We start from the raw sequence: 25,263 nt of genomic DNA, 5'->3' as shown, positions 1-25,263 counted from the left end.
TACCGATGCATTATTTATCTTTATTTTTTGTACTTGTGGGAAGTATGTTTTCTTTCCCTACGAGAGTTTTGTACTTTGTTATTGCATAATAATTTAAAAATATTTATTATTATTATTATTATTATTATATATATATTTTTTATACATTGGTAGTTAAGGCGGGGCCCTACTGTTGTTAAGGTTTAACCATACAGTGCTGGGGGAAACACTGTGTATAGTGGTTGCTGGTTCTGTTACTACTGAACTTTACATGCTTTTAGAGGTTTGAATTGAAATATTTTTATCCACACCATAATTGTATGTTTAAGAGAAAAATGTCGACGTCTGACGTTTTTTTCATTTTTTTAGAGGTGGTACATTGACGGGGCTATTACTCAAAGGATTACAGTGAAGCCCGTTTAGCAGGTAACGGCAGCAGCGTTCTTGCTCAATACTGGACCAATGAAAGGATGATTGTCGATTTGGGGTACTGTACGTTCCACACCAAAAGCTAAGATGCAAACTCGCAGAATAGCTCAAAACGCATCGTTGTCCAAAATATTTACTGCTCCATCGCTCTTGCGATTTTGCTTTTCCATTTAAAGGAGCCGCGCTTTTTGCCTGCACGCTCGTAGTTGAGGCAAGTGCTGCTGCTGATGCCGAGCCACAAAAACACAAGATAGTCATAAGTTTGGTCAATATAAAAAGTATAATAAGCATAAATACATGAAACACTGAATAACAAATTAATGGAGCGATTGCTTATATGCTAGATTATAGCTTAGTTGATCGCTTGTGTGTGTGTGTGTGTGTGTGTGTGTGTGTGTGTGTGTGTGTGCGCGCGCGCGCGTGCGTGCGTGCGTGCGTGCGTGTGTGTGTGTGTGTGTGGGTGGTATTGTTTATTATGGAAAAGATCCGCTCACCGGGAGCATTTGTGCCAGGCAGACACACGGCAAACTGACACATTAGAAATATTTTTTTGTGCGGTATCTCCCTGCTTCTGAAATGCGCGCACATCTCCACCCACCACTCGTCCGCTGGTTTCCATCCGCATTCCACTGTGCGACCATCCCTGTTTAGTAATGCGGATTGCATATGCCCTCATACATTGTTGAAATCATATGCTGGATGCTTTATTCTTTCTATGTGTTTTTTAGTTAATGATCGGGCTATAATAAGACCACGTTGGCTATGCAATCTGGGGTCTATTGCATATTCTCGAAGAAAGTTGTCCAATCCCGGGTTGCTTTAACTCACTTCATTTATTATAAAGTCGTCGGCATGTTTCGGTATGGTAACTGAAGCTATACGGAGGGAATTGTATCTAACACGAGTGAGAGATAATAACTCTGGCTACTACGGGACATGGGCAAACGCCCATGTCCCCTCGCGGGTGTCGCTGAAAATCTCTGGCCCCTTCTGGTAGTGTGCACAGGTAAGGGACCGTCAAGTGGGCGTGGCCTAGTGGGCGTGGTGGCTTCGACTTCTTCAGGTGATGCCTTCTGTGGTGGAGCCGCTTTCAATAAGGTCTTGCTCCCCTAGTGGCTATGTATAGTATTTACGGCTTATATGTTTGGTCGTGCTTCATTGGGTCTATGTGTGGGTAGCTTAAAGATTCTTAAAATACGTAACAATCCCTCCTTGGTCATCTTAGATGACCATACAATAATATTTTAAATCAAAAACACCATTTACCACACCGAAAACATAGTCAAATTAGGATCAATCATCAACACCATCAACCGGAGTGGAAACAACTCTATCGAATAGAGAAAAACCACTACGCGCCCCCATAATACTGAGACGGCATTCACCTTGTGGGTCCCATTGGAAATACAGGTCATTATTTAACAATACAACAATGAACATGAATCTTGTTATCATACAATCACATGGCCAAACAGCACACAAACAAAACTATCAATAGAAATCCTGAGCTAATACTCTTGGTCATGTGCTACAAGGTCATACAATTTTCATCATGTGCAAAAGTAAAGTAAAAATTGGTAGTCATAATACAATTTTTTAAAAATTCAAGATTATTGATAGCCTAGCATGGATTCGGGTGGTTCAGGTGATCTTCGTGCATTGGTTCGCTGTTGCATGTGGGTGGTTTTGGGCGTTGTTATTATCGTAGCCATTGTTTCTTCTGTCGCCGTCGGGCCTGTAATTCATGAACCCAAGACTCGTCCCTCCTTGTCAAGGGCTCAACTCAGAGAGGTTACTCCTACATCATGGGAGCCTCCAAACAGGTTCTCCGTCGTCGTCGTGTCAGTAACAGGTGGCCTGTAAAACAACCGTCTCAAAGATCAACTGTATGCAGCGATTCAGAACAAACATAGTCTGATATGGTTGTTTTAAAATTTGTTTCTAATGGTGGACAACCAAAACAGAACCGATTCAAATCCTCCTGTTATTTGATCTCCTCATGTGACTGTTAGTCCTTGCTCGGCGGTGGTAGTTTGTAGGCTCCGGGTGTGTCTGCATCTGGTTCTGGAACTTTTGTTTCTATTGCAGAAATACAAACTCATGTACAGCAGTTAGTTGTTCAAAAACATATTTCCATGAATTCTAATTCTAATTGTTTTACAGTATCTACTTTGATTTAATTTCACACTACATCCCTCCTTGCGCATTGCTTCAGCCATGCGCATTAAATGACAACCAAAGTTAACAACACCGTAGTTCAACCAAGTTGCTATAACCAAAAAGATGTAAAAGGGAATTAACAATGTTAAAATTTGCATGTTCAATATCACTTCTGTGTTAACCGTATCTCATAATAACAGTTACCTTCATCATACTACCCGATTGTCCTACACTAACTATGTATATTGGATGACCTAATCTTCATTTATTCTACCTATTGCTCGCATTTGATGTTGTCCACACTTTGATTCACTCCTCTGTACATCGCATACCACATCAAACGTGAATACGCCTTATTCTCTGCACAATATCCTATTGCGCCACTTTCTGCATACCACATCAAACGTGAATATGTCTTAGCAAAGTGAAGTAAAGTAAAACTCAGTTTTATCTTTACTTATTTTATAGCTACACATGTCCCGGACACGTTCATTACTATTTCCAAAACAGTTTTTTTAGCTACGCAGGTCCCAGACCTAACTATACCATTACATGAACAGTATTTATTATTATAATTATCTAGTTTTTTGTTGGTCAACATCAAATCGATACATTAATTCAACCTTCTGACTTACCGACCTACCCGATTTCTCCCCGTGTGAGCCCGCGAATGACAACTCTCCCGGGGCCTCCCCATGAGCCCCATCGTTACCACCTCAGAACACTGCAGGAACGATTAGTCGATTAACGTGTGGCTTGGAGGAGGCTCCCAGGAAGTGCCACAATCCTACGTCTGACACCCGGTGAATCTTGAGCTAGGTCAATCAAAACCGTCTAAACTAGGCAGAACAAAGAGTCATCCAAACCTACAACAATTATGCACATCTGGGTATCAAATATATGGTGATATTCTATAAACAAAACAAAAACTGAACCTAAAAGAAAAATTCAGAAGTTATCGGATGAAACAAATGTTATTGTAATTGAACTACAGCAGTTGAGCTAACTCCCGCCTTGGGCACCGGTTAAAACCATGAATGCCGGGCATCCATCACTGCTTGGGTTGCAAAGGCCTGAAGAGGAAGAACAAATTTAGTACAAATGTGAACATTTACAGATCGTTTAAACTATTAATGTTGGTGAATCAAAAAACATTGATTACAACCCACACAAACATTTGCATGTTTTGCCGATATCAACTAGGGAGTGGCTCTCTGTATTTCAGCACCTAGACACACAGACCCTCAAATATGTAAACACTAAATTTACATCCTGCCTCCAACACATGGCTAGGTGTGAGGGTGGGAGGGGGCAAGGGGAAGAAAGAACTTCCCCCTGCCCCCTCAACCCAACCAAGAACCTCAACCCAACCAACAACAGCGAGGCCACTTGCCTCTCTATTGTTAGTTAAATCGAAGCCCCCGTCCCACCGTTCCCAATCTTCTTTAAGCAATATGAATAAGGAAGGGTAGGGGAAGAGAATGTTTGCAGGGACAAAGGGCGGGGAGGGGAGGATCCGACGACTGGACCTGTGGACAGGGGGATGGGGGGGGGGGGGGGGGTCTGACTACTGGACCTGTGAAAACTGGGACAAAGGGAGTGGGGGGGTTTCACGATAGGATCTTCTAGGGAGAGGGGGGGGGGGGTGGAGAGGGGGGGGAGGGAGAGGGGGGGGGGGTGGAGGGGGAGAGAGTGGGGGGGGGAGGAGGAGGGAGAGAGAGGGGGGGGGAGGAGAGAGAGGGAGGGTGGGAGAGAATGTAACACTGTAGTTAGGCTCCCCGCTGCTCTTGGTCTCTGCAAGACCCAAGATGGCGGACGTCTGGACAAAGGAAACCCACGTCACGAAGACGCGCCGTCTCTTTAACACCACGTGGTTACACTCTACGGCTGCGTTGTATACTAATCAAAATTGCACATTAGATTTGAAATGAACCGGGAGGAATCAATCCAATTTGAACTCCTTGGCCAAGCCTCCGTTTTAATATGCAACTAAGCTAGATTAACGTTAAAAACCTGACCTTTCCTCCCCCCACCGTAAAGAGTTTGGAAGTTTGTGGCCGGTAATAAATAAACCTTATAGTGGCCCGGCTTAACTTCGGCGCTTTCACTATTTACCTTATGATGGTCTCGGATTAACTTCGAGACATTCACCAATTACCTTATGATGGTCTCGGCTTAACTTCGAGACATTCATCATATAAAACAAAAAACACAGGTACTACTTCTCCCACGTATTACCTGAGGTACAGACAGACACAGAGACAGACAGAGACAGAGACAGACAGACATAACACACCGGGGGTCCCTTTGTGCAGGCTACCATTGCCTTATCCAACAGCCAGGAGCGCCCAGGTGAACAAAGGGATGGGGAGAGGGGGGGGGGGGGTAGAAGAGGGAGAGAGAGAGGGTGGGGTGGGGGGGGGGGGGAGAGACTTCACGTGTCTAGGGGGTCAGGGGGTATTTTACCTTAATAATTCATCGTCTTTAATAACAAAATACCAATAGACTTGAATGTAAAATGAAGCATGCAGTCTTGGGTGGCATTTAGCGGATCGGCAGATAAGATAGTATACACTCCGAACGTCCGCTATGGTGGACGCAGACCATGCCGGCCTCAGCGGAGAAGTTAAAGATAACTCTTGTTAATATACTATTTTGGCCCGATCTATACAGAGACCGATAGTGGAGGGCTTCACCTCTCAACCAGTAGCCTACCAAGAATGATCGTTAACGACGAGTACTCAAAACAACTCAAATGTTATGAAGGGGGGAGGTTGGGTTTTCAGAGTTCCCTGCAACCGTTGATCTACACGTGCTGTTATGCTAGGCCTCTGCAGCAGCATCTTTGGTGGCTAAAACAAACTTACACCTAAGTGTTCTTATAACCAATCCTATTTCAGATTTAATCTTTAAAACAATGATTTATACTTACCTCAGACGTGTGTGGCCTGTTGAAGTTGTTTTAGCGTCGCGCCCGCCGGGATTCTAGGGACTTTCTTCCAAACGTCGGTGGTCACCATCTATTGCATATTCTCGAAGAAAGTTGTCCAATCCCGGGTTGCTTTAACTCACTTCATTTATTATAAAGTCGTCGGCATGTTTCGGTATGGTAACTGAAGCTATACGGAGGGAATTGTATCTAACACGAGTGAGAGATAATAACTCTGGCTACTACGGGACATGGGCAAAGGCCCATGTCCCCTCGCGGATGTCGCTGAAAATCTCTGGCCCCTTCTGGTAGTGTGCACAGGTAAGGGACCGTCAAGTGGGCGTGGCCTAGTGGGCGTGGTGGCTTCGACTTCTTCAGGTGATGCCTTCTGTGGTGGAGCCGCTTTCAATAAGGTCTTGCTCCCCTAGTGGCTATGTATAGTATTTACGGCTTATATGTTTGGTCGTGCTTCATTGGGTCTATGTGTGGGTAGCTTAGATTCTTAAAATCAGAAGGTTGCGTGTTCAAATCACGTCGGGGTCACCAAATTGCAATGTACTTCTTGGAAAGAGGGGTCGAATCCAAAGGAATAGCTTTAACGAGACTTTATTTGTATAAAGTATTTTCGGTATGGTAAACTGATGCTCTGAAGTAAAGAGAGATTGGAGATGTGCCTTAGCACGTGCGAGAGTGTTCTCCTAGCTGATCCTAACCACAAACCCACGTATGGTAATCGCTGCCGGGAGAGTTCTAAAGTTTTCGTGGCCAGGTGGTCTTCTTTATGGACTCAGCGAGGACCGGAAGACTTGGAGAGGAACCGGTGTGACGTAATCCTCGGTTTTCCTCGCCTGGTCTGTGATGCTGCCCTCTGTGATTAAAGTATCTATTGCAGCCTTCAGTAATGTCCTGCTTTCCCTTGTGGCTATGTGTAGTATTTACGGCTTATATATTTGGTCCTACCCCCTATTGGTTAAGTGAGGGAAATACAGCTTGTGTTCCTAAAATACGTAACAGGTCAAATACGATGCCATGCAATAGCCGCAATTATTCTCTGACGCACCATGATGAAGGAACAAATGTGTGGTAGGAACTAGGAAGTAAAGTTCTCGTGTATGTTTATTGGGACCCATGCCGGCTAGAGACATCTACATTCCGATGGGCTGGCGGTAATTTAGAGTTGAGCTGTTTTCAACTCTCATTTACAGCTTTACAGCTTTAAAGCTACCGCTCAAGCGTTTAATCGCTCCTATCGCTTTATCGCTCATGCCTAATAGAAAGTGAATGGGCGTTTATCGCTCAAAACGATTTACAGCTTTTGGTGTGAACGCACTCTTGTTTGTGTCAATGTTGAAAAATCCCAAAGCTACCCTTTGACAATAGTTTCAGAGGTGTGTTGGTTTGGAATAAATATTAAATAGTTTTGGAGATGTTTATTTTTACTTGTTTCAGAGGTGTGTATTTTACCTTGTTATAGAGGTGTGCATTTTAAATAGTTCAAGAGGTACAAATACAAGTTCAGGCTAACTTGTAGGTGTGTGTGTGTGTGTGCGTGTGCGTGCTTGCGTGTGTGCGTGTCCACCCACCAGATATGTCTTTACACATGTTTACCCAGATCTTATCTGATTGTTCGAAATGCTCATGCCACCTTTGCCTTATATTCATCACAAAAACCGAGTATACAGACATAGCACACATGAACCACATAATAAGAACTGCAGAATTAACTTCAAAACTACGTAATAAATAATGCTTATTACACACATTCTACATAATCAATAACAATAAATACTACTTAATAGTTAATTCAATAATATGTTTACACACACACACACACACACACACACACACTCACACACACACACACACACACACACACACACACACACACAGCACGGGGTGTTTATTCTACTTACACCATCAATGATATTGTCCAGTCATTGAAAGCTGGACACCTCTGCCAAAAAGAACAGGAACGTTGTTGACCAATCTGAATCTAGTATCCTATAATGCTGTGGTACAACATATAATAACTTTAAAAGAAGAAAAAGGTATTTTATAGTATTTTATATTATTCGGAATTATAATATTACGGTAGTAATATTATGAATTCATATATATACATCACATTATAATTACATTATGGCCAGACACTGAACTGTAGTGCGGTTGACGTAGCATTAGCTACTAATCCCTCTCAGAGAGAGAGAGAGGCTTAGAGAGAGGGAGAGAGACTGAGGAAATTAAGCCCCTCCTCTCCTTCCTACCGTTACAACACATCACCTATAACAGACAGAGATGGGCTTCAAATCCTTCTCTAGACTCAACCCCCTGTAGACTCAACCCTCTAGACTTGACCCTCCTCTAGACTTGACCCTCCTCTAGACTTGACCCTCCTCTAGACTTGACCCTCCTCTTGACTCAACCCCCTGTAGACTCAACCCTGTAGACTCAACCCTGTAGACTCAACCCTGTAGACTCAACCCCCCTTTAGACTCAACCCTCTGGACCTTCTAAAGGTTGATAGTCAGGGGATTTAGGCAACATGTGTCCGAGGTTACCTCTACCTTCCGCCTCTTCTCCGTCGTCATGGTGAGATTTCGTCGGCCGTCGCCACAGGGTCGTCGTGGTAACGGGGAAGACCTGCACCGCGTGCGACCCCGGAGCCGGCATGTGTTGCTTGGGGCAACGGCGTCAGGCGGGGAGGGAGAGCGAACAAGCAAAACGGAGCGAGAGAGAGAGCGGAGGGCCGCTCGATTCAGGTAGAGAGAAAATGGAATACACTGAAAGAGATATAATGTGTTGAGAGAGAGAGAGTAGAGATATGGTGATAGAATGTGTTGAGAGAGAGAGAGAGAGAGTAGAAATATGGTGATAGAATGTGTTGAGAGAGAGAGAGAGAGAGAGTAGAGATATGGTGATAGAATGTGTTGAGAGAGAGAGAGAGTAGAGATATGGTGATATAATGTGTTGAGAGAGAGTGGGTGAGACATGTTGATATGTGTTGAGAGACAGAGAGTGAGAGAGTAGAGATATGGTGATAGAATGTGTTGAGAGAGAGAGAGAGTAGAGATATGGTGATATAATGTGTTGAGAGAGAGAGAGAGTAGAGATATGGTGATATAATGTGTTGAGAGAGAGAGAGAGTAGAGATATGGTGATATAATGTGTTGAGAGAGAGAGAGAGTAGAGATATGGTGATATAATGTGTTGAGAGAGAGAGAGAGTAGAGATATGGTGATAGAATGTGTTGAGAGAGAGTGGGTGAGACATGTTGATATGTGTTGAGAGAGAGAGAGAGAGAGAGAGAGAGAGAGAGAGAGAGAGAGAGAGAGAGAGAGAGAGAGAGAGAGAGAGAGTGAGAGAGTAGAGATATGGTGATAGAATGTGTTGAGAGAGTGGGTGCGACATGTTGATATGTGTTGAGAGAGAGAGAGAGAAAGAGTGAGAGAGTAGAGATATGGTGATAGAATGTGTTGAGAGAGTGGGTGAGACATGTTGATATGTGTTGAGAGAGAGAGAGAGAGTAGAGATATGGTGATAGAATGTGTTGAGAGAGTGGGTGAGACATGTTGATATGTGTTGAGAGAGAGAGAGAGAGAGAGAGAGAGAGAGAGAGAGAGAGAGAGAGAGAGAGAGAGAGAGAGAGAGAGAGAGAGAGAGAGAGAGAGAGAGTAGAGATATGGTGATAGAATGTGTTGAGAAAGAGAGAGTAGTAGAGACATGGTGGTAGAATGGATAAAGAGATAGCAATATATTTGTTGAGAGAGTGAAATAATGTGTTAGCAAAGAGACACTGGTAGAGAGACAGTGATGAAACTGTTGAGTGAGAGAGTGATAGAGAGACATGGTGAAAGAATGTGTTTAGAGAGGTTGCTAGAGAGTTGATGGCATATGTTAAGAGAGAGAGAGAGAGTGGAAGGGGGACAAACTGACAGCATCTGTTTAGAGAGTGGTAGAGAGGCTTGTTGACCCGATCAGCTGCCCAGGGTGGGCGTGCAGCATGCTGATGGCCCTTAGAGTGTGTGTTGTTTATAAAGGTAAGCAGATTAGGTGTGTGCTCAGTAGGTCAGGTTGCCCCAACTTAGTTAGCTGCTGTTAGCAGGGCTCACCTATATTTAGCTGCCCGTTAGCCTCATTATTCCCATGCAGGAGTTGGCCTTGTGTCTTTGTGTCGGTAGCTATGTTCAAGTAGGTTCTACTCCATGGATGTGTCCTCAAGCACGTGTCTGCTTGACGGCCGTCAAATGTCATCCTTTAGCAAACACACCTATCCATGTAGCTCGTTGATCCCTCCCCGCCGTCAATATGCCTGCCCTGCCTGCTTGCTATAGCCGATAGCACTAGCTACCCCCAGGTCTAGCTAGCTGAACCCACCCACTAGCAATGTAACTTATATACTTCTTCCTGCCATCAATATCCTACACTTTAGCGCTTGCTTGCTAGCTTGCCCGTTACATTTGCTACCCTGTAGCGCGTGTTCTGACCCCAAGAGAAGCTTATTGTTAACTGTTCCTCGCCTTACGTTCATCCTTTCTCACTTCGTCTCTATCCTCCTCCCTTCTTTTCTTCGTCTCCTCCTCCCGCTCTCTTACTCGCATGTATTCGTCCCCAGGCTGCAGTTTCCTCAGCTGGCCTTAAGGAGACGCCTGGGTGCTCTGAGGCGCCGTGCCACGCCCCTCTCATTCCTGCTCTACTTTTTATCGCTGGGCCACGCCCCTCTCCGCAAGCCTGGCGCTGTCGGCAACTGGGGCCCGACAACCAGGGTAAGGCTCAGGCGACAGGGGGACGGGACGTAGTGGTCACTCGCCGTGGTCAAAATTGGTTTGGCTATCATGTCTCTCCCTTTTGGCTCGTGGTGACTAGCGGTTTGGCTAGTGGTGAACAGCCGTTTGGCTAGTGGTGACTAGCGGTTTGGCTAGTGGTGACTAGCGGTTTGGCTAGTGGTGACTAGCGGTTTGGCTCGTGGTCCCTAGCAATTTGGCTAGTTATCACTAGCGGTTTGGCTAGTGGTGACTAGCGGTTTGGCTAGTGGTGACTAGCGGTTTTTCTAGTGGTGACTAGTGGTTTGGCTAGTGGTGACTAGCGGTTTGGCTAGTGGTGACTAGTGGTTTTGCAAGTGGTGACTAGCGGTTTGGCTAGTGGTGAGTAGCGGTTTTGCTAGTTATCACTAGCAGTTTGGCTAGTGGTGACTAGCGGTTTTGCTAGTTATCACTAGCGGTTTGGCTAGTGGTGACTAGCGGTTTGGCCAGTGGTGACTAGCGATTTGGCTAGTTGTCACTAGCGGTTAGGCTAGTGATGACTAGCGGTTTGGCTAGTTGTCACTAGCGGTTAGGCTAGTGATGACTAGCGGTTTGGCTAGTGGTGACTAGCGGTTTTGCTCGTGGTCACTAGCATTTTGGCTAGTGGTGACTAGCGGTTTTGCTCGTGGTCACTAGCGGTTTGGCTAGTGGTGACTAGTGGTTTGGCTAGTGGTCACTTGCGGTTTGGCTAAGGGTGACTAGCGGTTTAGCTCGTGGTCACTAGCGGTTTTGCTAGTGGTCACTAGCGGTTTGGCTCGTGGTTAATAGCGGTTTGACTAGTGTTGACTAGCGGTGGTTTGGCTAGTGGTCACTAGCGGTTTTGCTAGTAGTGACTAGCGGCTCGGCTAGCGGTCACTAGCGGTTCAGCTAGCGGTCGCTAGCGGTTTGGCTAGTTGTCGCTAGCGGTTTGGCTAGCGGTCACTAGTGATTCGGCTACTGGTCGCTAGTGGTTTGGCTACTAGTCACTAGCAGTTTGGCTAGTTTTCACTTGTTTTGGCTATCATGGCACTAGCAGTTTGGCTACTTGTCTATTCCGGTTTAGCCATCATGTCTGTTGATGTTCGCAAGTTGTCTCTCTTTGTTTGGCTAGTTGTCTTTACTGGATTGGCTGTCATTATATATATCTATATATATATATATATATATATATCTCATTTTTTAAGGCGCACTTACTAATTTTGTGCGTTGTGTCTTTGATTATGACTTAAGTCCTAATGGGATGTTCCAAGGTCTGTCGGGTGTCTGATTGATGCTTCTAGGGGGCAAATGGTTACCATGTTACCGTCTGTTGATGTGAATGCAGCATGTCAATTTTCCGCCGGTCCAGAAGGCGGCGCAGTTGGCTTGAATGGCGCAAACTTTGAATGGAGGAAACCTCGGCCAAGTAACGCAGTACAATATTTGCTTCGCGTGAGATTACTTGAGTAGAGCGTGAGGCGGGACCTGACGCAGAAAGTATGCAGCGGAAGTCACAGTGTACCCTAGTACACACAAACCCTACCCTAGTACACACAAACCCTACCCTAGTACACACAAACCGTACCAGTGGCGGCTGGTGATCAAAAAAGTTGGTGGGGCACTGTAATAGACAGGGGGTCTGGGGTTTCCCCCCCCCCATTTCCTGTATTCTGGTGCATTGTGGGGATGGCCACTACCTATTTACCTACTATTCATTCAGATTCATAGCCTACATCCGACTTGCAGGGCCTGGACAAGCTTACACTGCATATACAGACCTACTTCATGGCCATTCCACCAGCCATTGCTATTTGACCCAATGTTGTTATTCTGATATTGAGGCAAATCATGATTACTGTCCAATACCGTCCATTTTTTCTGGGTCTCAATGTCTACTTCAAATGCAGTTAGAAATATGGGACAGTTGCTTCATTTTGTTTATATGCCACAGGCCGAAATACTAAATTAATATGTAACTTACTTGCTCCTTTTAAGTATAACATTGCTTGGGGAGTCCAATTCCTCCACTGAAAAGGGTGGAAAGTGCTTACAACACTCTGCTAGTTAGCGATATATCCCTTCTCTACCTGTAGTTGTGTTGCATGAATGCTGCTGAGGGAGGTAGCCTATTTGATTGATTCGCTGAATTGTCCAATCTTGTGGTGTTAACAAAAAACAAAAGCGATACCATTGGCCTGGGGCGCACACTGGTGTGACCCGAGGGCAAATTTTCTGGCGCCAATAAAAGCTTGATAGACAGCAAAAAGTAGGCAAGCTTACATTGACTTCAACGTGGCCGGCGCCCATGACTTGGAGGAGGGCTTTATTACCAATAACTAGCCTAGCCCAAATCATTGACGTTCAGACGCATTTAAATGGTTGCTGGCAGTGATCACGTATATCACACAATTAAACAAGGTTAAACGCTATGTTTTTTTGTTGATTTATTTCGTATTGATAATAGTTGATTAATAGTTGGCAGATATATTAAAGTGAATATTTCACGGGAGGGCGGCGCCCTAGCGCCCTCTATTGACCCAACGCCACTGCCTATTACACACAAACCGTACCCTTGTACGCACAAACCGTAACCTGGTACGCACAAACCGTACCCTGGTACGCACAAACCGTACCCTGGTACAAACAAAGCATTACCTGGTACGCACAAACCGTAACCGGGTACGCACAAACCGTACCCGGGTACGCACAAAGCGTACCCTGGTACGCACAAAGCGTACCCTGGTACGCACAAACCGTACCCTGGCACGCACAAACCGTACCCTGGCACGCACAAACCGTACCCTGGCAGGCACAAACCGTACCCTGGCAGGCACAAACCGTACCCTGGCAGGCACAAACCGTACCCTGGCACGCACAAACCGTACCCTGGCACGCACAAACCGTACCCTGGCACGCACAAACCGTACCCTGGCACGCACAAACCGTACCCTGGCACACACAAACCGTACCCTGGTACACACAAACCGTACCCTGGCACACACAAAGCGTAAACTACTACACAAACCGTACCCGGGTACACACAAACCGTAACCGGGTACACACAAACCGTACCCGGGTGCACACAAACCGTACCCGGGTACACAAACCGTACCCGGGTACGCACAAACCGTACCCGGGTACGCACAAACTGTACCCTGGTACGCACAAACCGTACCCTGGCACGCACAAACCGTACCCTGGCACACACAAACCGTACCCTGGCACACACAAAGCTAAAACTAGTACACAAACCGTACCCGGGTACACACAAACCGTACCCGGGTACACACAAACCGTACCCGGGTGCACACAAACCGTACCCGGGTACGCACAAACCGTACCCGGGTATGCACAAACCGTGCCCGGGTACGCACAAACCGTACCCGGGTACACACAAACCGTGCCCGGGTACACACAAAACTTACCGAAATCATCTTTTCAAGCGGGCTCGGCACACAGTAACGGTACACAGTAGTCACACTTATTAAACAAAGGCGATTCTGGTTCAACTTTCCCCACAGCCTTCTCGAGCCCAGTCAGTCACTGTGGGAAGGCATGCTGCCGTTGATGTCATTTGATCTCTTCTTGACTTCATTTTGAAAACTTGTTTTAATTAGATGGGCAGAATAATAACCATGGATGTATGAATGTGCTTCCACACATTCACCGAGCAGTTGCAATTGTAAAAATGCTTTTCAGATTAATTTAAAATAGGATTTTGTTATAAAAACATAGTATCAAAGTTCAATTTGTAGCTACTAACTGTAATACTGATCAATAGATTACCACGACAAACACGGCTACATCTTGAGGATGCGTTTGAAAGGTGGAGAAGGGTTAGAGAAGGGTTTCATGACGGAGACCCTATGAGGTGGTTTATAATAATAAGAAGACAATCAATTAATAGCAAAGCTGATCAACCTATAGTATAGGACTCGTCGGCGCTTGTCATTGTCGAAATATACCAATTGTGCTCATCTAAATACACAATGTAGCGGTCAGCTGGTCTGGCTCCAGCGTGCGTTGAGGGCCCTCCTCTGTCCCGCGGGGCCCTCCGGTCGGGGGGGCGGTGCACAGAGCTCTCACATGCTCTGCATTAAGACTGCAGTATCCATTTTAACAATTGGTGTCACTGTTGCATATATTGTATAAAATAAAATAAAAACACACAATATATTATCCTGACCCTGTTTGGCCTCTCAGATTGTAATGTGTCGCTTTTCATAGATTTCTAGGCATTTTCTTTGTTTCAGTCTGGTTAACCTTCAGAGAAATGAGTCGTAAGGACCATCCCTAACTAACTAACTAAGACCCGTTCAATTAAACCAACCAGTCTTTTTGAAAATGACATGCAAGCTCGACTTAAAATATGTTTTTAGTAGTCGAATAATGAAAAATATGGCAGTGCCCATCTCTAGTATCTAGGTAGGTAGGTATCATGTTTAGTTTTACACATCATATCCAGTGTGTTTCTCTGGACATCCCCTAGGTAGCGTTGGACCACACATTATATTCAGGGTCTTTCTCTGGTGTTCCAGTAGGTGGTGTTGTGCCACATTAGATCCAGTGTGTTTCTCTGGCCGTCCCCTAGGTGGCGTTGTACCGCAGCATCCCCACTCGGCTGGTGTCGCGGGCGTGGGGTCGTCTGAATCGTGTTGAGCTCCCAGCATGGCTCAGGAAGCCAGTCTATAGGCTCTATATCTGGACCTTTGGCGTCAACATGAAGGTATAAATTGTTCTAATAATGTCTATAGGCTCTATATCTGGACCTTTGGCGTCAACATGAAGGTATAAATAGTTCTAATAATGTCTATAGGCTCTATATCTGGACCTTTAGCGTCAACATGAAGGTATATATAGCTCTAATATTGTGTGTGTGTGTGTGTTAGGAGGCGGAGGTGGAGGATCTGGCTTCTTATCGTAACCTGGGAGAGTTCTTCAGACGACCGCTGAAACCCCACACTAGACCTGTCTGTCCCTCTAGCTGTGTGGTGAGACAATACACAACACAATACCGTCCTATACTCTACAATATGCATTATACTGTACCCCGGCTAGACCTGTCTGTCCCTCTAGCTGTGTGGTGGGACTACAATCTACAATATGTATTATGCTGTACGCAAGCTAGACCGGTCTGTCCCTGTGTGGTGAGACCAATACTCTATACCTCGCTAATAAGCACTTTAAGGTTCCTGGCCTTTGACTTTTGGTGTACCCCTAAATTCTTATCAATTGATCATATTCCAATGGCGCATCATACATACTGTACTGCAAGAAGGACATGGCTAGTGGGAAACCGTGGAGAGGAAAAGGGAGCAAAGCTCTACGAGAGAGGCAGCCAAACAATTCCTTGCGAAGTGCCATAAGAACATTTTGCCATAGAAACATGACAATAGCAAAGATTACTTCAGTCTGTAAATGTTATTTTAAAAGCGTTCAGAAGGATCGTTATATAAGGCATGTTATGCGTACATACATCTCTACAATCCTTCGCAATATCTATATTTATATATCTATCATAGATAGATATAGATTTGGATATACATATATATACATATATATATATATGTTATGATATATATATAGATATATAGATAAAGAGATGTATATCTATGATTTGTATATCTATCTACCATGATCTATATATCTATCTATATCTACCATGATCTATATATCTATTTCTACCAGGATCTTTATATCTATATCCAATGCTTTGTGCCACATCAACATTCAAATGCGCTGAAGGAACAAATGACGTGTAGTATGGGGAGGAGCTAATGACCTTCACACAGGACATGATGTCAAACTATTAGTGTTGGGAGTGGCGGAGGTGCTCTATCTAGAGGTTTCAGAGCATTCATTAAGAGGTTATTTCCTTGATAAAACAACACCATTTGTACAAATAAAAGAAAATCATCTGATAAGATCGGCAAACCGATATATCAGTCCAGCTCTAGTTAGAATGACTTTCTCTTTTGGTAGAGTCAGTATGGGTTGATTGACTCTCTTGTTAGAAACTGAATGTCTGACTATTGGTAGAGTCAGTATGGGATTGAACGACTCTCTCTTGGTAGAGGTCAGTATGGGTTTGAATGGCCATCTCTTTCTCTTGGTAGATCAGCCCAGCAGATGGGCGTGTCCTCCATTGTGGGCGCGTCGTGAACGGAGAGCTGGAGCAGGTGAAGGGTGTTACCTACAAGCTGCATGACTTCCTTGGACCAATCACCTGGGGCTCCACCCCAAACACAGGTAGCTACGAGCGCTAGCTAGGGGCTAGCTTTGGACGTCAAACACGGCCGAGTAACTTGCATGGTTGCTAACGGTTTGAGCTGAGTGTAGTCTTTGCTCCGCCTCTCCAGGAGGCCACGACCCCTCTCTGCCAGACCCGGCGGCCTTCGAGGAACAGCTCCTTTGTAGCCCTGGCAACCAGCTGTACCACTGCGTGGTGTACCTGGCCCCCGGCGACTACCACCGCTTCCACTCCCCCGCCGACTGGACCATCGAGCACCGCCGACACTTCCCCGGTATCTCTCTCTCTCTTTCTCCATACGTGAATTGACAGAGACCCTGGGCGATCTATATGATGATGTAATGTTCATCCATATGATGATGTAATGGTCATCTATATGATGATGTAATGTTCATCTATATGATGATGTAATGGTCATCTATATGATGATGAAATGGTCATCTACGTACATGATGATATAATGTTCATCTATATGATGATGAAATGGTCATCTATATGATGATGTAATGTTCATCTATATGATGATGTAATGGTCATCTATATGATGATGTAATGTTCATCTATATGATGATGAAATGTACATCTATATGTAGGGCTGCAAATAATGATTATTATTATCATTAAAATAATCCATAGATAGTTTTTTCGGTTAAATTCAATATTTAGTCTATAAAAATATATAATAGGAATAATAATCAATAATAGGAAATGCCAAAAAAGCTATTCATTTTATAATGATCCATGAACCAAATATTTAAAATGAACTGCAACAAGAAGCAGTTAATATTTGTACTTGATAAATAACTTATAATAACAACAATCCATTAATCGATGAACAATATTCGACTTGATTTACAACATGTGGGATCAATCAAACTTCTAGCTATATAATGTAACGTAAATCATGACATCTGATGATGTCATGTACATCTATAGGACGTGGTCTAGCTGTAGGAGGATATCATGTCTGTCTATGATGATGACATGTACGTCTATAGGACGTGGTCTACAGGGTGTCCGCGCATCCTTAAAAAGTCTTAAATTCATGTTTCTAAATTTAAGGCCTTAAAAAGTCTTAAATTCGTTACAAATGTCATAGGCAAATGTTAAATACTGTAACTCAAGGTCTTACATTTTTCGGGGCAGGACTATTTATTTTCGTGGGACTTTTCAGGAAGGACATGTAGAGAGGCTTCTTTCTTGCTAGCTGCATATATAAACGATTATCTGCGTGCTTGCTAGCTAGTCTGCGACAATGGCTAGGTGCAAATTCAAGGACAGTTGGCTGGAAGACGTCCGTTTCCGAAGTTGCTCGCGTCTGTTGCCAACCCCCACCATCGCGTATTTTAGGTCTTAAATTTCATTCAAGGTGGTATTAAAAAGGTCTTAAAAAGTCTTAAATTTGACTTTCTGAAACCTGCAGATACCCTGGTCTAGCTATAGGATGATGTCATGTCTGTTTATATGATGATGTCATGTACATCTATTGGATGTGGTCTAGGAGGATGTCATGTCTGTCTATATGATGTCATGTAAATCTATAGGATGTGGTCTAGCTATAGGAAGATATCATGTCTGTCTATATGATGATGTCATGTACATCTATAGGAGGATATCATGTCTGTCTATGATGATGTCATGTTCATCTATAGGAGGATATCATGTCTGTCTATATGATGATGTCATGTACATCTATAGGAGGATATCATGTCTGTCTATATGATGATGTCATGTACATCAATAGGATGACATCAACTGTCTATATGATGATGTCCTGTCTCTAGGTCCACTGCTGTCGGTGAGTCCCAGCGTGGCCAGGCGTGTGCGCTCGCTGTTCTGTGTAAACGAGCGTGTGGCGCTAGCCGGCCGCTGGCAGCACGGCTTCTTCTCATTGGTTGCCGTGGGAGCCACCAACGTGGGCTCCATACGCATCTACTGTGACCAGGTAAGGGGGCGGGGTTTAGGCACCAAGTAAGGAGGAGGGGCTTAACGACCAGATAAGGGGGCGGGTTGATGGACCAAGTAAAGAGGAGGGGCTTATTGACCAGGTGAGGGGCTGGTCGGGGCTAGGTTAAATGGTTTTGCATCCTGTCCTGCGACCAGCACGGGGCAGCCTAGGCCGGACTACGGGAAGTAACCCAGGACATGATCAGAGGCCATGTTGAGGTGGGGATCGGCTTAGTGTCATGGTAAAAGAGTCATCAGGGACAGGGTTGATCTGCGACCACCACGCTGCTGCTGGTTAGAATCACATTATCAGGAAAGAAGCAATCTAATAATTCAGCCTCAAACACTCTGACATAGTTCTAAAACGTCTACTGGTGTTGTTCCTCTGCTGGGAGAGCTAGCCTGCCAATGCTGACTTTAGCTTAGCCAGTGGTGCATTCTAGAACACTCATTGACAGTTTTCAGTGCTGGATTTACACCCTGTATGTCCCTCCCATGTCCCAAATCACAAAAAATAAACCTTTTAAAGAGCCAATACTTTGCTCTAAATTTGACTGTGCAGCTGAGGCTAGCAAGTTTATCCTCAAAGAAAAAAGGTACAGCCGATGAATTGCTGCCCGAATGGTGTAGGACCGCATGTGGAGACTAGTCACCACTGCCAGAATCCTGAGGCCGATGCCGTTTGCTCTTCGGCGGCTATGCCTCGGCAGCTCTACGGTTTTGTCATGCGAAGATTTTACTAATATTTGATATTTATAGACTTGTAGCTACCGCGGCAATGTCTCATTGGGACGTAATAGCGTTTAGAGTAATTAAGTGTCTGTCTGTCTGTCGGTCTCAGGAGCTGCAGACCAACGCGCCTCGCTACACCACCGGCTCCTACAATGACCGCAGCTACACCAGCCCGTTGGCCGCCTCCCCCTCCAGCCCGCTGGCCGCCTCCCCCTCCAGCCCGCTGGCCGCCTCCCAGGAGGAGCTGCCGGGGATAGGCTTGGCGTTGAGGAAGGGGGAGCCTCTAGGAGAGTTTAACCTTGGCTCCACCGTGGTCCTTCTCTTCGAAGCTCCGCCTGACTTCTCCTTCTCCTTGAGACCGGGCCAGCCAATCCGCTTCGGCCAACCCCTTGGCAGCCTGTGATTGGTTGGGAAGTAACACGCACCAACAAAACGTCTAACAACTCTCTTAATTTCCCCGGACGTTAATTAAGTCCATCTTCTTCTTTGGGTTTGGCTTAGTTTGTTTCTACTTTACAACATATTTAAATACCAATCTGCTGCAAGTACACCGATATAAATACCGATCTGCAAGTACAATGTATTTCAATACTGATCGGCTCTCAGAACACGTTCATTTTTACCTCTTACGAAGATGATGGTCGAATTCTTTATTCAATGTTTTATTTCTGTTGTTCTCTGTGTTGACATAATTCACCTCAATGTCAATTGTGATTCAATCACAAGGCTATAATTTTGGTGGAATGTTAGTCATTAATAATGTTTTCATGAATGCCAAAAATATCCATGAATAAGTATGACTCATTTTTCTTTTTCTTTTTTTATCCCAAAATTGTATTTAGTTTATTTAGTTTAAGTTAAAATCTATTTGTTTGTGAAATATGAATATGTAAATACATACAATAAAAACTTGTTGGGGCCGTGTCCACCGAGCTGTTTTCTCTGAGAGCCGGCATCTTTTATTATTTGTGGCCGCGTAAGACAAAGAGCAGTCGATGTTTACTGCACAGCCAATCCGCACCCCCTCCCTCCCCAACTCACCCATACAACATGGGAGCACCAGATCCATTGAGGGGGAGAGTTACGACAACCCAAGTTCAAAGTGCTCGCGCCTCATCGTTCAGGGAGACTGAAACATTTCAAGCCTTTATTTTTTATTCATCTTGATGATTATGGCTTACAGCGCAGGAAAACCCAAAATTCAGTATCTCAGAAAATCTGAATATTTTGAAAAAATTCAATATTGTAGACTAAAAAGTGTCAAACTGATCAGCTCAGAAACGCATAACACTTGTAAAGGTCTCCTGACCCTTTAAATAGTCTCTCGGTCTGGTTCAGTGGGCTTCAAAATCATGGGGAAGGGGTTATGGCATTACCCTGCAACCTTCTGTAAGGGTTTCAATCCGCACTAACACTTAACCCCCCCCCCCCCCCCCCCTCTTGGCTGTTCCATTTGGGAATATGTTTAATAAACATGTTTTATTTCGCTTGTTTAATTCAAATTAATTAAGGGCGCCACCAGAGGGCGCACCCAACACATTTGCCGCCCTAGGCGATAGGCTAGGTGGCCTATGCCGAAAATCGCCCAGGTGCCACTCACACTAGGCCATCTGGCCGTGGCCGTGTGGCCGTTTTCACACCTAACCGTGCTCAAATGGCCCCATTGTTCTCTGGCCTGCACTCACACTAGGCCATCTGGCCGTGGCCGTCGCAGCTGCGGCCTGGCCACGGAAGGCTCTTGTACATACGTCATTACGTCGTAACGTCATCACCAAGCATCCGCAGCATGGACCATAATAAAGTCTGCCGCCAGTCAGAGTTTTAATAACAACAATGGATAACAACACAGAGAACACACCAACAGTTGAACCGCTTGACGCGATGTTTAACGTTTAATGGGAAAGAAGGCTCGTCGCCTTTATTATGTCCGTGGTCGTCGCATTGACTATACGTCATCCAGCTCAGGTTGCGTAGCCGTGCGTGTGCGCGTGTCGGCTCATTAGCATCTGTACCGTAGTGGCCCGTGCCGTAGCAGCACACCTCTCCCAAGTGGCCAAATTGGCATGGCCTGGCCAGACTGGCCACACTCACACTGGCAGATTTGAGCACGGTTAGGTGCTAAAACGGCCACGGCCACGGCCAGATGGCCTAGTGTGAGTGCACCCTAAGATCTAATTTCCACCGGAAATAAATGTAATATTTTATACTGAATACCACCTCATGCATTATCAGTTGGTGATATTCATAGTAGGCCTACTATGACACACAAATAGGTAGGCTGGATATCTTGAGAACCCATTGTACAATTTTGACACTTAACTCCTCTATTGAAAGGTCAGGGCACATATAATTGAATGACACCAAGCCTAAACCCCGCCCCGCAAATACACCATATGCCCACCAGATAACACTGAAGGCCATTTACCTATTTCCTCAGAAGCCCACTCTTGATTGTTAACAGAATGTTTACTTAAAAATTGGGACCAAGACACTGGATGGTGGTTTTATGCGATCAAACACAACTTCAAAAAGAAAAAGGTGAGCCATCATTTTTGGTTGTAAAAAGAAAAGGGGAAGTGTGTTCTTATTTTGTTAATGTCAGTTTTAGTCAGATACTGATATGGTTTGGACTGTTGGAGTCAGTGGAAACTCAGCTTTCATATAATGTATAGTTTGTACAGGTACAATTTTGTGAGGAAGATCTCTATTGCTGTGCACTGTTCCGAAACAAAAGTTATCGAAATTCTTTAAAGAGGTCCGCATTTCGGTCCGTCTGATGCTTCGTTACATGCAGGGCCTTCGGACTGAGGGTGTAAGGTGGAGAGTTGTGGCGGGGCCAAGGCAAAGGGGGGCCGATGGGAATTAAAAAATATATATATATTTAATTTGGAAATTTCTACCACTAGGGGGTGGTAGAAATTTCAAAATATATATATATATTTTATTATTCTTTGGTCAAAACTACATGGTTTCCGAACGGGGTCAGCATTATTGGATCCCATTTGCTAGCAACAAAGACTATAAAATGGGCCTATTCTGCTTAGACAATTCATCTGTAGATAGTGCTCAGCGAAAAACATCCAGACAGATCAAGGAATTCACACTGTTTGAACACAGAGGGCTTGGAACATGAGCTCAATATGTACTGTTGAATGAAGCAATCACAAAAGTGACCAATGAAACAAAGATTCAAAAAGCAATGGTTGGATGACGAGTGTCTACAGACAGACATTTTTCAGGAGATCCTGATTACTTAAGCCCTCAGTCCAACTCATCTGCTTCAGGTCCAGGGGAAACCTGTCATGCCACCACACATTTTTCGTATAGAGGATCTTTAAAAAGGATGTATTGATTAATAAACAGTTCATTTGGTTTTCATTATGCTCTCATCCCCCTCCCTGCCAGAGTGCTCGATCTGTCTCCCACTGTAGACCACACTCTTAACTCTCAATGTTATTGAGGTGTTGATCAGAAGCTCTTTGGGGGATTAGATTAGTATTAAATGGCATTTTTATCAGCAGAACAATAGATCCTCAACAGACCAACCAGTCCGGTGCCATTCTCACCATACCAAATTACCTGCCACTCCTGCAGGAGAAAGGTAAATGGTCCTGACAGTCCTTAAAATAGCTATCAGTAAAGTATGATTGCTGATGGAGGCAACTGAAGAGTAGCTGATCAAAGCCCCTTTGAATTGAAGAGGCTGGACTGTTGGACTATTTGATTTGCCTTGATAGTGGGCTTCCCCCGCCTGAAAGACATGGAGCTATCGCAGGAAAGGACCGGTGAGGTGGAACCAAGGGCGTAGATTTGCGTGGGGACCTAAAGACGTGTACAGTCCTCACCAATGTCAAAGGACGAATGAAATATCCCCACCAATATTCAGGTTGAAACGGGAAAAAAAGCGCCTCGTCCGGTACACAAAGGGTTAAATTCCCACTTCGGTACCGCCGCCCAACATAAGTCTTCCTTTTTATACTGCCAAGCCGGTTCGGTCGCGGCTTCTCGTAAGGAAAGTTCCTCTGCGTCTTTCTCGTAGGCCTATATGCACCATCTCTCCCCGTATTCGTTTAAAGGCCGTGTTGCAGGGTTTATTTTCCAACGAATTTGTGTAATTTGCTTGTTGGTATTGAAGATTTAAACTGTTATTTAATGTTGTTAGGTATCACAAAACGGAATGTAATACGAAAAAGTAGGTTATATTTTAGCGGTTGATTCTCATTTCCCCCAGAATGCATCGAATGACGTCACGTTGGGGAGACGGACAAATAGATAAATATTACATGGTTATTAGTTAGTATATGCTGAACGTGAACCTCCTAAAATGGCGCAATTTGATTGGTTCTCTATCTCTGGATATTGGGCAATATCCCATGATTGACATCTCAAACTCGATATAGTTTTCATGCCAAATGTCAGCTGATAACAACAAATAAACCTTCGTTCTCGGGGGCTATTCCCCACTATTCACTTCACCTTCGGCGAGTAATTGTTGACCAATAGCCTAGATAGATAAATAGCCTGGTCAAGTCTTTATTAATACCAAACTACACGTCGGGAATACAAAGGTGAATCGGCCCACACAGTATAGCCTACAAGACCACACAGAACAAGGGAGACAACAAGTCTGACTGGAAATACACAAAATACATCACATCAAAACTACCCATGAGAGAGAGAGAGAGAGAGAGAGAGAGAGAGAGAGAGAGAGAGAGAGAGAGAGAGAGAGAGAGAGAGAGAGAGAGAGAGAGAGAGAGAGAGAGAGAGAGAGAGAGAGAGAGAGAGAGAGAGAGAGAGAGAGAGAGAGAGACAGAGAGAGAGAGAGAGAGACAGACAGACAGACAGACAGACAGACAGACAGACAGACAGATAATATGTTCTATTATTTGCCTTGCTGAGCCAGCCAATCCTGTGCGCGTATGCAAATTAGCCATGTGCGCCTAAGAAAGACTAATGTTGAGAAGTCATACTAAAAACGGATAGCAAGCGAAAGCCGAACCAGACTGTATCAATCACATACTTTGGGTCCATTCTAACTTATGGTAAGATGATAGACTTTAAATCTTTGCAGTGAAAAACGGATTGTTTTGCATAAGATGAGGGTGTGCGACTGTGCGTGTGTCCTTTTCGGCTTCGGCATACTGCATGGTTATGAATGCCTTGTGGTTAGTTGTGGTGGTCTTAGGGAAGCAGCCTAGCCTTGGAGTTGGATAAGTTGGAGTGATTGTGTACGGGCGTGTGAGAGTGAGGGAGAGAGCACACCCGCCGGGTGATGTTTGGCTTGTTGTGGGCTGTCTGTTAGCATCCAACGGGTTGGACGGTGTGCTTTATGTGTTCAATGTACATCTGTCTGGTCGTATTTGCGGTAGATTGATGGTTAAATAATGTCACACCACGATCGGTTATACTTGCAGGCACTCATTTGCAAGTGCACTGATTGCTGTCCGATAGGCTTAGCATTATGCCTTCTATTTCTAGATCTTCTGACTAAGTTTACCGGTACTTACGACATAATCGCTGTCACTAGGTATAAAGAAAACGTTGACCTTCACTCGGTGCTATTCACTGACAGTAAAAATAAATAAATGTGTCGTTATTGTATGCACTGCTCTTCATTGACTAGCTCCAGCGCTCGTTTCGTTGCTGCGTTGCTAAATGATAGCAACTCTCCACTCATTCTCCTCTGACCATGCATTTAATTGGCTTTGACCGCCATCAGTTCTCGGCAATTCCTCATTCGCCCTCTCACGTCTGACAGGTTCGAAATGATACTGCTGTGGGCCATCATACATGTTAGTTATGATAATGCCGCTTTTCCACCGCACATGTAGCTCGACTCGACTCGACTCGACTCGACACGGTAGCAGCACGGGTCGTTTTCCACCGCAAATAGTACCTCCTGGACGTGGGCGGGGTCGGCTGCGCGAAAGGGCCGTGACGTATTTTTGTACGCGACGCAAACAACACCTACGCAACCCACACATGGACAGAACCCACATAACAACAATGGAGGACATCGATAACATTACTATTATTAGCTGGCATGTTGAAGAAGTTGAAGAAGTGGAATATGTTGGCTG

At 44.7% G+C, this 25,263-nt stretch overlaps 1 protein-coding gene across 4 annotated transcripts in view; it reads left to right on the top strand.

The window, feature by feature from the left end:
- Positions 1 to 20,129, top strand: part of pisd (phosphatidylserine decarboxylase) — a 29,075-nt gene extending 8,946 nt beyond the window's left edge. For 2 of the 4 annotated variants that reach the window (XM_030341902.1, XM_030341901.1), the window contains 6 exons: positions 14,846 to 14,980; positions 15,144 to 15,245; positions 16,371 to 16,503; positions 16,614 to 16,778; positions 18,289 to 18,449; positions 19,293 to 20,129. In XM_030341902.1, the coding sequence (XP_030197762.1) occupies positions 14,846 to 14,980; positions 15,144 to 15,245; positions 16,371 to 16,503; positions 16,614 to 16,778; positions 18,289 to 18,449; positions 19,293 to 19,586 (990 nt within the window). In that variant the 3' untranslated portion in view covers positions 19,587 to 20,129. Of the gene's footprint in view, positions 1 to 7,725; positions 8,257 to 10,109; positions 10,261 to 14,845; positions 14,981 to 15,143; positions 15,246 to 16,370; positions 16,504 to 16,613; positions 16,779 to 18,288; positions 18,450 to 19,292 lie in introns of those variants that run through there. The other 2 variants (XM_030341900.1, XM_030341903.1) reach the window with 2 other exon arrangements.
- Positions 20,130 to 25,263: the final 5,134 nt, after the last annotated feature.

Source organism: Gadus morhua, chromosome 19, assembly GCF_902167405.1.
Source record: "Gadus morhua chromosome 19, gadMor3.0, whole genome shotgun sequence".
In the NCBI taxonomy this organism is placed as follows: domain Eukaryota; kingdom Metazoa; phylum Chordata; class Actinopteri; order Gadiformes; family Gadidae; genus Gadus; species Gadus morhua.
Note: the sequence above shows the minus strand (reverse complement) of the source record. Positions and strands in the feature narration are given on the sequence as shown.